The sequence below is a fragment of the Erythrolamprus reginae genome, chromosome 10 (assembly GCF_031021105.1).
Source record: "Erythrolamprus reginae isolate rEryReg1 chromosome 10, rEryReg1.hap1, whole genome shotgun sequence".
Classification (NCBI taxonomy): Eukaryota; Metazoa; Chordata; class Lepidosauria; order Squamata; family Dipsadidae; genus Erythrolamprus; species Erythrolamprus reginae.
This window is the reverse complement of record NC_091959.1, coordinates 6,987,230-7,000,779: the sequence shown is the minus strand read 5'-3', so window position 1 is coordinate 7,000,779 and position 13,550 is coordinate 6,987,230. Positions and strand designations below refer to the sequence as shown.

The window sequence follows — 13,550 nt, the reverse complement described above, 5'->3', positions numbered from 1 at the left end:
ATAAATAATAATAATAATAATAATAATAATCCTCTCTATTTCTAACATCAACATTTCCCCAAATGTTCTGAGAGTTTTCAGTTTACATTTTCGTGGTATTGGCTCACGTGCTAGATTTATAATCTCCAAGAGGACAAATTTTAAGGATTGGATGAAGATACACATTCAACCACAGACTAACGCAGCCATCTCCCCCCCATTTCATTTTTGCAGGTAAGGTTAACCAATGCACTCTGTGAGCAAAGAACAAAAAAAAGAGAACTTCCACACATCAAAGAATCTACCCACACACCACTGAATACAATTCATATATTATCCAGTTTCACATTCTCAAAGGATATAGCAACTTATTCAACGATCTTGATACAAGCAAGACAGCTATGGTTCCATGTAATACTTAAAGGACGTCCAAATACCAAGCAATAAAATATCAACACAAAAAAAAAATAATTGTGCAATTTCTCGTTACTATGTCTGACTGAATCAGTTACAGAAAAAAGTCGTTCTCTTCAAGCTTTTAACTAAACATTATACTCATGTTACAGATTACAATTATTATTATTATTATTTTTACTCTTTAATAATTAATTGCACAAAAACCACACAAAATCTTTGCATGATGCATAAATATTTCATTATTACACATGGTACAAAAATACTCGTACATCTTTGTTCGGTATTCCCATAAGGATTGCTGATTTGGCAAGACTGGATTTCTTTCCAATCCGAGGGATGTGGAAGAAAAAAAGTGAAATATTTTACAGCTGTTCGATAGATTAGAAGCTTGACAGACAAACAACAACAACAACAAAATAAACAAAATCCCAACAATCCTGACTTAAATTCGGGAAGAGCAAAATGGACCGGAAACCCAGTGCACTTTTTAAAGGCTTGACGAGGGAAAGATACCCTGGAGGAGGAGGAAGAGGAGGAGGAGGAAGAGGAGGAGGAAGAAGAAGGAGAAGGAGAAGAAGGAGAAGAAGAAGAGAGAGAGAGAAGACAGAAAGAGTTTGGGGCGTTGTTTTTTTCCCCCCAAAAGCCAAGTCGATAGAAGCAAGATGAAAAAAAAAAAAGTTTTAGTGATCAATAGTTAGTCCAAGATCTACTGCTATGGTTACACAACTGCTAGACCAAAAAACGAATTCTGCACACCCACACACCCACCAAGTTAAAGTGTTTTTAAAGTCATGCCAAAAAACATGCAAAACTGAACCGTCTTTTTTTTTTTTTTTTGCTTTCCTTCAGCAAAACTGCATATACAAGTTTCTGGGTAGAGAAGAGTCTAGATATTGCACTGTACGCAACCCTGGCCACGCCGCGCAACCAGCCTCCTAGCTGGGAACACACGTACACGCACGCCCACCCGCAAACGTTGTGTACCAACACGGTTGAGTTTCTCCTGAAGGGACTCAGAAGGTAGCAGGGAGGAGAGAACTCAGCAAGAGCAAAGATGGCGGGGGCTTGGCAGACTGAAGGGAAGGAGAAATTTGGGAGGAGGGAAGCCACGACAAACGAGGGAAGGGGAGAACGGAGGACGTGGGTAGTCAGGAGTTTTGGAGGGGGGGAATCCATAGCTTCGTTTCACGACACGGCCAAGTGAAGTTGGGCACTTTGATGGTGTTCGGGGGGGGGGGGGGAAAGGCCGAAGAGAGGAGGTTCCCAAGGGCTCCTTCATCCTTCACGCATCAGTCCATGGAGAGGTAAGAGGGGGGAAGGTGGGCCAGAAGCAGCTCTTGGGGAAAAAAAGCAAAAGAACATATTAGGAAGGCTAAGGGCGCACGTCTTTCGTCATAGCCCCACCGACATGGAGGGATGGGAAGCAGTGATGGGTTCTAAATCCCAACGCTACAGGTTCATATCGACGCTACCAGTTCATAGAACTGTACCGTACCGGTAGCAACGTACCGCTGGAGAAAAGCATTTATTAGATTTGTAGGCCGCCCCGAGTTTTTGAAGAAGGCGGCATACAAATCTTAATAATAATAATAATAATAATAATAATAATAATAATAATAATAATGCTGCATATAATAATGCATATAATAATGCATATAATAATAATATTTATTATGTGTATAATAACATTTATTATTATTATTATCATTATCATTATCATTATCATTATCATTATCATTATTATTATTATAGAAACATAGAAACATAGAAGACTGACGGCAGAAAAAGACCTCATGGTCCATCTAGTCTGCCCTTATACTATTTCCTGTATTTTATCTTACAATGGATATATGTTTATCCCAGGCATGTTTAAATTCAGTTACTGTGGATTTACCAACCATGTCTGCTGGAGGTTTGTTCCAAGGATCTACTACTCTTTCAGTAAAATAATATTTTCTCATGTTGCCTTTGATCTTTCAACTAACTTCAACTAACTTCAGATTGTGTCCCCTTGTTCTTGTGTTCTCTTTCCTATTAAAAACACTTCCCTCCTGGACCTTATTTAACCCTTGAACATATTTAAATGTTTCGATCATGTCTGCCCTTTTCCTTCTGTCCTCCAGACTATACAGATCGAGTTCATTAAGTCTTTCCTGATAATAATAATAATAATATTATTATTATCATCATCATCATCATTATTATCATTATTATCATTATTATCATTATTATCATTATCATCATCATCATTATCATTATTTAGCCATCAGTTTCCCACGCTGTTATCTAGCCCGACGACACTCATCTTTCACTGGCTGCAAAGAACCCATTTGATAAGGTAGTGTCTTCTCCACCCACACCCAGGATTCCTCTAAGACAGTGATGGCGAACCTTTTTTTCCCTCGAGTGCCAAAAGAGCGTGGGCGTGCACTAGCGTGCATTCGTGAGTGCCCACACCACACCCATAATTCAATGACTGGGGAGTGCGAAAACAGCTTCCCCCGCCCCCCACGGGGCCTCTGGAGGCCGGAAATGGCCTGTTTCCCAACTTCTGGTGGGCCCAGTAGGCTTGTGTTTCGCCCTTCCCAGGCACCAAAGGCTTCCCTGGAGCCTGGGGAGGGTAAAAATGTCCTCCCCCATGCCCTTGGAGGCTCCCTAGAAGCCAAAAACGCCCTCCCAGAGCCTCTGGCTGGCAAACACATGCACATTGGAGCTGAGCTTGGGCAATGGCTGGCGTGCCAGCAGATATGGCTCTGCGTGCCACCTGTGGCCCCCATGCCATAGGTCCGCCATCACTGCTTTAAACCTTCCAACTTGATACTCACTAAAACTAACAGAACTGCCGAGACTTCCATCCTTGTTGGGTCGAGTCAGGAGGGTACCAGCGCATCTAGAAGAGAATGATAAAGAGTGTGTGATGTGGGAGAAGTAAGACGGTCAAGCAAGAGGATGCATTTGTCCCCAAGGCTCAATGGTGCTCAAAGTTCTCCCAAAAAACCAGAACTATCCATTCCTTGCCTATGTTGCTTTCACAGAACCAAGAGTTCTTTCAGACGGCAGAAGCTCCCTAACCTCATAACGAATTTCTTCACACACCTCAAAGCAGAGGTCTTCAAACTTTGGTAACTTTTAAGACTTGTGGACTTCAACTCTTCAGCTATGCTGGCTGGAGAATTCTGGGAGTTGAAGTCCACAAGTCTTAAAGCTGCCAAGTTTGAAGACCTCTTGCCTCAAAGGGTGGACTACCTACAGAATATTTCTGAGGTCTTGAAAACACCTTTGAGGTGATTCCAAAGTTGAAAACAGGGCAGCTATATCATACCAGGTCCTCCAGTGTTATCTAGTATTCTACTGTATACTGCACGAGTCAAAAAGAGGGCGGGGAAAATATTTACTGACCCCTCACATCCTGGACACAAACTGTTTCAACTCCTACCCTCAAAACGTCGCTACAGAGCACTGCACACCAAGACAACTAGACACAAGAACAGTTTTTTCCCGAACGCCGTCACTCTACTAAACAAATAATTCCCTCAACACTGTCAGACTTTCTCCTAAATCTGCACTTCTATTCTACTAGTTTTTCTCATCATTCCTATCACCCATTTCCTCCCATGTTGACTGTATGGGTGTAACTTGTTGCTTATATCCTAAGATTTTTATTAATATTGCTTCTTCATTGCTTATTTGACCCCTATGACAATCATTAAGTGCTGTACCACATGATTCTTGACAAATGTATATTTTATTTTATGTACGCTGAGAGCATATGCACCAAGACAAATTCATTGTGTGTCCAATCACACTTGGCCAATAAAATTCTATTGTATTCTATTCTATTCTATCCTATTCCTATTCCTATTCCTATTCTGTTCTATTCTATTCTACTCTACTCTACTCTACATAAGATTAGTCAAATGGTGTATCTGCATATGCACTAAGACAAATTCCTTGTTTGTCCAATTACACTTGGCCAATAAAAATTCTATTCTATTCTATTCTATTCTACTCCCAGCTCCCCATATGACATCCAATTCATGCTCTGATCATCCCCATTATTCCACTATTCAACTTCCTAAACCCCACCCATTCTTCATAAGGCCATCTGCAAGAAAACACACTGAGTTTGTGCACGAAACGTGGTTTGCTCAATAACACAATATCAGCCTCACAGCTGCAAGCTTCTTGCAGGATGCCTATCTCAATGCTTTGCTTCCTGCAGGAAGATCAAAGCATCCCCACACAAGCTGCCTGGACTATCTTCAAAGAGCTCCAAGCCCATCCTAGTTTCCAAGCAACTGATCCCATCCTTTACTTGTTCCACTCTGTAAAAGTTTCTCCTAAAGTTCAACCAAAGTCCTATCTTGCTGGAACATAAAAAATCCTTTCAGTCTAATGGCTCTTTGTGGGACGATCGTCCTTATTCTACATTTGGATAGAAACAGTGAACAGCTGCAATTTTGTTTTACTACCCCACTGTAGTGTGGGGCTTATTTTGTGGGGTGGGGCTTGCCGGCCATGTGACCAATGTGGGAGTGGCCTTGACGATCATGTGACTGGCATCGGACCCGAATATCTCCGGGACCGCCTTCTACTGCACGAATCCGCAGCGAACCGGTTAGGTCCCACAGAGTTGGCCTTCTCCGGGTCCCGTCGACCTAAACAATGTCGTCTGGCAGGACCAAGGGGGAAGAGCCTTCTCTGTGGTGGCTCCGACCCTCTAGAACCAGCTCCCCCCAGAGATTAGAACTGCCCCTACCCTCCTTGCCTTTGTAAACTCCTTAAAAACCCACCTCTGTCGTCAAGCGTGGGGGAACTGAGACATCTCCCCCTGCCTATGTAGTTTTTGTGCATGATATGACTGTATGTATGTTTTTATATTGGTGGTTCTTTGCTTTTAGATTTTTAAATGTACAATTGTTATTTTAGATTCTAATTATTAGATTTGTCATTATATATTGTTTTTATCACTGTTGTGAGCCGCCCCGAGTCTGCAGAGAGGGGCGGGACACAAATCTAATAAATAATAAAATAATAATAATAATAATAATAATAATAATAATAATAATAAAATAACTAGACTCCATCCAATCCGCTCCAGGAAAACAACTCCGCACTCACATCGTTCATTAGGACAAAAGCATCCATTCCAACATCTCAAAGTCTGTTTTTGCAGAATTTGGGAACTCTGGCCCCCTTGTGAGTTACATTACATTCACTTCCATTTTTTTTAATTCAATTCTTAATGAATTAAGAAGAGGGAACACTGTTCCCACCTGTCAGTTGGCAACCTGTCAAGGAATACTTCAGCTTCAACCGCAACAATACACGAGCACGCAATAGATTCAAACTTAATGTAAACCGCTCCAAAATCGACTGCAGAAAATACGCCTCTGTTGGTTTCTTCCCCAAACTCCCAAAAATTTAACCTTAGACTGTCCTACTGTCGACCTCACTCCATTCCTAAGGGGTCCTATAAGGGGTGTGCATAAGCGCACCAATGTGCCTACCATCCCTGTCTTACTGTCCTATTGTCCTAATTTATAGGTACCTACTTTGCTAATGTTTATGTTTATACCAATACCTGCTATCCTGTACGTTTGATAAACAAATAAAATAATATAAACTGTTGCTAGTGTAGACTGGGGTTTGAGGAAATGGCACATCCTCAACTTGTTTTTTAATAGCTCTTCATAGTTTTTTAAAAGACAACCCTAAATGAACTTTAGTTTGTGCCTGTAACACATATAGGAACTTTATAATCTCTCCTATTCTAAACTGCCAAGGAAGATCGTAGCCACCCACGCACTAGTTCTTCTAGAGGAAAAATAAGGGGAGCAGGGAGATGTGATTAATCATTTTTGTGATCAACAAAATACTTTTCAAACCATTTCAAGAGATCCTTTTTGGATCTCAAGAAGCGCCTTGCTGGTTCAAGAGGTCCAGGAACTTTCGTGATCATCTGCTGGGTACCATTTTTTTCACCTATCTGCCAATCTCTTTTTTCCCACCATCAACAATCTTGCAGAGTGACGAGTGATCCATTTGATAGCCATCAACACATCGGCTCCTCCCCAGCCATAGCTCAAAAGCACTTCCTGGATTCCTAAATCCATCTCCCCCGCACATCTGGAATCAGTTTTGGCCTTCCAGCTTCAGCAGCTGGATGAGAGAGAGGGATCTGCCCTGGCCAATCGGTATGTTGCTCTTTGCGTGCTCTGGTGGCATTCAAAGGAAACACCTGGGAACACAACTGCCTATGGCAGGGGTAGGCACAGTTGGCTCTTCTATGATTTGTGGACTTCAACTCCCAGAATTCCTGAGCCGATCATGCTAGCTCAGGAATTATGGGAGTTGAAGTCCACATGTCATAGAAGAGCCAACTTGGCCTATCCCTGGTCTATGGAGATTATAGTCATCCAGAAGGACATGGTTGTCTCAAAGGGGCTTTTTCAAGAGCCAATTGGACTTTCTTTGTTTTTTCCTTGAAGACGTTTTGCTTCTCATCCAAGAAGCTTCTTCAGTTCTGACTGAATTGTTTGTTTGTTTGTTTGTTTATTTATTTATTTATTTATTTATTAGATTTGTATGCCGCCCCTCTCCGTAGACAGGGCGGCTATGATGAAATCCTTCCATTTGATCAGAACTGAGGAAGCTTCTTCGATGAGAAGCGAAATGTCTTCAAGGAAAAACAAAGGAAACATAGAAGATTGGCGGCAGAAAAAGACCTCCTGGTCCATCTAGTCTGCCCTTATACTATTTTCCTGTATTTTATCTTAGGGTGGATCTATGTTTATCCCAGGCATGTTTCAATTCAGTTGCTGTGGATCTACCAACCACGTCTGCCGGAAGTTTGTTCCAAGCATCTACTACTCTTTCAGTAAAATATTTTCTCACGTGGCTTCTGATCTTTCCCCCAACTCACTTCAGATTGTGCCCCCTTGTTCTTGGGTTCACTTCCCTATTAAAAACACTTCCCCTCCTGAACCTCATCTAACCCTTTAACATGTTTCGATCATATTTCGATCATATTTCGATCATGTTTCAATTATGTTTCGTTCATGATCAAGGAAGTCTGGCTGTCTTTAAAAAGCACCTTTGGCAGCTGAAATGCCTTCCAAAGGCTTCTTGAGGCCAGCCCGCTTCCTCCAACGAAGCTTCTCCCCAGCAGCTTTTAAACGTACCACGATAATACAATTCAACCCACCGTGCAATGCTTTTTTAAAAAGACCGTTTCTTACCTCTGCACCACCAGTAAATCAGCTCTAAAACAAAAAAGCATCTTGTTTTTTTACACACCTGCCTTAGAAGAGGCATTGCCGCCCAGGTAAGGGAGGATGCCTCGCCTTAAGGCAGTTTTCGCTACGGATGTAAAATTCTGCTGCTCAATCAGGCCACCGACTTGGACTTAAATATTGTCGCCGCTTAGCCCCTCCCAACCATCAAATTCTTCCGTGGTCCCTTAATACAGCCATTGTCCCCGATTGTTTCCCCGTTTCCGGCATCGAAGTCAGAATTTTACTCATTTTGGAAGGAGGGGAGAAAGAAAGAGAGGGAGGGGGAAGAGTGTGAAAGGAGATATTTTTTTCCCCCTAGATTCCAGCCGAGGGAGGGGCTTTCCCCTTCCCTGGCGGAGTCAATAGCGTGACAGATGTGTGCCAGTTGACTGTGTGGGGAAAAAATTAAATTCGTTGTGTGGTTGGTTGTTGTTGCTGCTACTACGGCTACGGCTACACCCTCCCCCCCCAGCAGGTGAGATTGGTGAGTGAAAACAAGGTGGCCGGAGGCACTCCCACCCTCCCCGAGGCCACCTGGTGACAGGTAACTTTCACCGGGGGTTCCTCCCCTCCCCTCCCAGGTGGGATAAACCCATCGGTGCTCCGCGGGGAGCCCAAGAAGTGCCATGCTGTGGTGCCCGTATCATATGTGCCAAGTTGGCCAGAGGTGGGTTAGATAAATGCCTGGGTTGTTGTTTTTTGTTGTTGATGTCGCTTGGGCTTTGGGTGGGTGAATAGCGTGGAGGCCCATGCATTGGGGTTGCTAAGGGGCGAAACCAAAACAAAGCTTGCGGAAAGTTGGAAAATAAAAAGAACAGTGTGCCCCAAATGGCAGAGAGATATTTTTTTTATTTCGTCTTACCAGCCTGTTCCAGACGGCCTCTGGGAATGAGAGGCACTCTAGCAGGGGTTAATCAGGACTATGTGGTCCCACTTTTCCAAGGCCAGCTCTGAGCCTCAGGGCTAGCCTGCGTAGGCATCCTGGCTGCAGGTCACTGAAGACATCAAAGGAGGGGGTCATTTCAACCAATAGCTGGCCCTTGTGGGAGCCCCCTCGGGAGCGGGCAAGAGGCTTGTTTGATGGTAGAGGACTCTACTTGGGGAGAGGACATTTCTTGGGTGTCAACCGAGGTTATGAGTTTTCAGTGGTCCATGGGAATCTCTACATCCCTTGGAGCTTCTCTTCCTTAGGGGCCCCGTGGATCTTCCTTGCCCTAAATACTTCTCAGATCGTTGAAACTGGGGTGTTTATTTTCAATAGACATAGGGGCAGGCAAAGTTGGCTCTTCTATGACTTCTGGACTTCAACTCCCAGAATTCCTGAGCCAATCATGCTCGCTCAAGAATTCTGGGAATTGAAGTCCACGTGTCATAGAAGAGTCAACTTTGCCTACCCTTGCAATAGGGGAAAAGCATCAGTACTGTAGATCAGAGATGTTCAACCTTGGCCACTTTAAGACTTGTGGACTTCAATTTCCAGAATTCCTGAGCCAATCATGCTAGGTCAGGCATTCTGGGAGTTGAAGTCCACATGTCATAGAAGAGCCAACTTTGCCTATTCCTGAATTAGACCATCTACAGCAGAGGTCTTCAATCCTGGCCACTTTAAGACTTGTGGACTTCAACTCTCAGAATTCTCTAGCCAGCACAGCATGAGCTGGGGTGGCGCAGTGGTTAGAGTGCAGCACTGCAGGCTACTTCAGCTAACTGCTAGCTGTAGTTCAGCAGTTCAAATCTCACCACCAGCTCCAAGTTGGCTCAGCCTTCCATCCTTCTGAGGTGGATAAAACGAGGACCCAGATTGTTGGGGCAAGATGCTGACTCTGCAAACCGCTTAGAGAGGGGCTCTAAAAGCACCATGAAGTGGTATATAAGTCTAAGTTGAAGTCCACAATAATTGAAAGATCAGGGTGTCAACGCGTCTATAGATATGACGGCTGGATCATAGGAGTTTGATCCCCATGGTAGGAGTTTGATCCCCATAACGCATCACTTTAGAGTCTTCAAGGAAATAGATGACCAAGAATCTGCACCCAAGAATTGTCCAATTAATTTCCTTGGATTTTGACCCATAACTGCGGAGAGGGGCGGCATACAAATCTGATTAATAAATAAAAATAAAAGAAATAACCTTCCCATTCACTATACCAAGCAGCAATGAAGCAGAACACCTTGACTGATTAAATATGTGGACCAAGGGGTTAATCAATCCAAACATCCCCATTATACTCCTGTCAAAAAATTGAGAAAACAATTCTTCCATTATTTCATGAAGTCAGCCCGAATTTCAGCCTCTGTGGTGGATGGAGCTCTGAGCTACCCGTAAGGAAAGTGAAATAATGTTTAACTCAAAAGGCTTTTATGAGTAACACATTCGTTTCGCTTTAAAGGACAAACCTGCAGACCACAGCCTGGAGAAACCTTCCTTCTAAGGGGAGAGAAGAAACAATTGCAGGCCACTGTTCCAAGTTGTCCAAATTATAAGAACACAGGACCCGCTGATGGTCTTTCGTCGGCATGGCACTTTCCCAAGGCCAAATCTTTCAATTTTGCACGCCCAGTCTGCAAAGCTCCTCCTTTGCAACTCATAGGTTTAGCCAAGAGTTACTATAAACTCTGCGTTATTCCTGTGTCCTGCACTCTCTAAACAATCGGCCAGGGAGATGTCAGCATATAAAAGTCAGCAAAGAGAGACTGGTCAGAAATTATCTTTATCCAAAGTTCCTTTGTTAAGGGGATGGAAGCAAGACCATTCTCCAAACTCTTTTGAAAAAAAGTGGAATTTGGTTTTCCCCCCACTAAAAATAAGCTCCTTTCCCATCTTTTATCTGTGTTTTGTTCTTTTTTAGATTCTAATCCTAAAACAAGGGTTGTTTGTAATGGCATCCGTGTGCTTGTATGTACACCCACGTGTAGCTTAGGGAGTCTTTTTGAGGCGAAGCTTCTAATAAATTTTGCAATCAGGAAATGAATGTGGATTTACTAAAATTCCCCTTAAGGGATAACTCTGATTCCAAGGAATGAGAGAGTGGGGAGGAAAGAAGAGAGGAAGGGAGGGAGAGAGGGAGAGAGAGAGGGAAGAGGAAGAGGGGGAGGGGGAGAGAGAGAGGGAGAGAGAGGAAGGGAGGGAGAGAGGGAGAGAAAGGGGGAGAGAGGAAGAGGGAGGGAGAGAGAGGGAAGAGGGGGAGGGAGAGAGAGAGGGAGAGAGAGAAGGAGGGAGAGAGGGAGAGAGAGGAAGGGAGGGAGAGAGGGAGAGAAAGAGGGAGAGAGGAAGAGGGAGGGAGAAAGCGGGAAGAGGGGGAGGGGGAGGGAGAGAGGGAGAGAAAGGGGGAGAGAGGAAGAGGGAGGGAGAGAGCAGGAAGAGGAAGAGGGGGAGGGGGAGAGAGAGGGAGAGAGAGGAAGAGGGAGAGAGAGAAAGGGAAGAGGGGGAGGGAAGGAGAGAGAGGGGGAGAGAGAAAGAGGGAGAGAGGGAGAGTGGGAGAGAAAGGGGGAGAGAGGAAGAGGGAGAGAGAAAGAGGGAGAGAGGGAGAGAGAGGAAGGGAGGGAGGGTGGGAGAGAAAGGGGGGAGAGAGGAAGAGGGAGGGAGAGAGAGGGAAGAGGGGGAGGGAGGGAGAGAGAGGGGGAGAGAGGAAGAGGGAGAGAAGGAGAGAGAGAAAAATTATAATCTGTAAAAACATTTATTCCCCCTTTGTGTCTTGCGCATTTTATCTATTTTACCCTTCTTTGCATAAATTCTTATGGCGGGGTCAGCATGCTAAACGATGTCCTTCCTTCCTTAAAAATGTCTGCAGAGCAATTCCTCCGACGGAGGAGAAAAAGGTCAGGCCATAAGAACAGACTTTCTTGTATTGGCAGCAGGACCAAAATTAACAGTAGTTTAATGGCTTTTGAAAGGGGAGAAGTTCACGCTGACTTCATCCCGTTCTTTCGCCAGATTAAAAGAGGCCTTGTTCTCAACGGGGAACTTCTGGGATCGGACACTCTCCAGAAATGGAAGATGACCGCCTCCTTCTTACCCATCTCTCCAACTGTGAGGTCACCTTCCTGACTTCTCTTCCTTTGACCTTGAGATGGTCAATTCCTTTCGCCGCCCCCCACCAGGGGTAAAAAATGGGCATTAAGTTTCCCATCAACAGCTATTTGGAACGGGATCAAAATACCCATCTCCTTACAGTCGGAGAAATTGAAATAAGTTCACTTCTGGTTCCCGAGAGGCTGATTCCTCCGCGCTTGTTGGTATAGGAAGCTTCATTTTGAGCTAATTTCCTTTTAGTGATACCTTGGAGCAGGGATGTCAAACCTCGGTAACGTCGAAGACCTACTGGACTTCCGACTGCCAGAATTCCCTAGTCAGGATAGCATAGATCAGGGATGGCGAACCTGATTTCCTCAGGTGCCGAAAGAGCATTCGTGCGCATAGATCTCAGCCGCCCAGCCGACAAATGTTTGTATGGTTGTTGTTTGAATGGCTGTGACTGATTTTTAGCATAACTGGGAATTTTAGATTGTTTGTTTAGTTTTTAATCAATTGGATTTCACTACTGTAGCCTGATGTTTTTATATGTTGTAAGACACCCCGAGTCTTTGGAGAGGGATGGTATATAAATCCGATAGATAGATAGATAGATAGATAGATAGATAGATAGATAGATAGATAGATAGATAGATAGATAGATAGATAGATATAGACAGATTAGATAGATAGATAGATAGATAGATAGATAAGATAAGATAAATAGATAGATAGATAGATAGATAGATAAATAAATATAGATAGACAGATTAGATAGACAGATTAGATAGATAGATAGATAGATAGATAGATAGATAGATAGATAGATAAATAAATAAATATATATAGATAGACAGATTAGATAGATAGATAGATAAATATAGATAGACAGATTAGATAGATAGATAGATAGATAAATATAGATAGACAGATTAGATAGACAGATTAGATAGATAGATAGATAGATTTAGATAGATAAATAGATAGATTAAGATAGATAGATAGATAGATAGATAGATAGATAGATAGATAGATAGATAAGATTAGATTAATAGATATATAGATATATAGATAGATAGATAGATAGATAGATAGATAAATATAGATAGACAGATTAGATAGATAGATAGATAGATAAGATTGAGAGAGAGAGAGGGAATTCTAGGAGTTGAAGTCCACCAGTCTTATATTTTGCCAAGGTTGGACATCCCTGCCTTTTGGAGGTCTGCTTAATTAATTTCCTGTAACCAACCTGTTTGAGAACCAGAGGGGAATGGAAGCCCACTGGTTTTTGTGTCCCCCCTCAAATTTACGGCAGACTTGGAGGACAGAAGCTTTGTCCCTGAGGATTCGGGCTATTTTGGTTTAAGAGGGGAAGAATCTCTTGGGTTCATCGACTCTCCACCCACTCGATGAAACGCTCCATCCTGGGAAGGAACCGCCTGCACAAAATAAATAGTTTGGAAGCAGAGACGTCCTGTCCGTTGCAAGAGGGGGCTTCACACCCAAAGGGGGGAAAAAGAACAACCACGTTTTCCATCGTGAACTCACCTGGGCGTGAAGAGCAGCGGCGGCAGCTGCAGCAGCTGGATAGCTGAAAGCTGCATGTGGAATGGCCGGGGTTAGCTCTGTGGTGTAGAGGGGGTAGGGAGCCCAGGCCTCTGGAGACGCTGGGATCAGGGTGGCTCCAGACAGATCGTCTAGAAGGGGAGAAATTAAAAAAAAATTGAATTTCACCCCTGCCCAAGACCTGTTCATAAACCTCCCACATCAGATCTCACAACATCAGGAAATGGCTACTCTTAATGTTTCTTTAAGCCAGTGTTTCCCAACCTTGGCAACTTGAAGCTATTTGGACTTCAACT

General features: G+C 43.5%; 1 protein-coding gene across 1 annotated transcript in view; it reads right to left on the bottom strand.

Moving 5' to 3' along the window:
- Positions 1 to 295: 295 nt before the first annotated feature.
- RBPMS2 (RNA binding protein, mRNA processing factor 2) overlaps positions 296 to 13,550 on the bottom strand; it is a 39,585-nt gene continuing 26,330 nt past the window's right edge. Inside the window, exons 6-8 of the mRNA XM_070762955.1 lie at positions 13,237 to 13,385; positions 3,222 to 3,286; positions 296 to 1,732 (exon numbers count right to left, since the gene is read on the bottom strand). Coding sequence (XP_070619056.1) covers positions 3,227 to 3,286; positions 13,237 to 13,385 — 209 coding nt within the window. The 3' untranslated portion in view covers positions 296 to 1,732; positions 3,222 to 3,226. The remainder of the gene's footprint in view (positions 1,733 to 3,221; positions 3,287 to 13,236; positions 13,386 to 13,550) is intronic.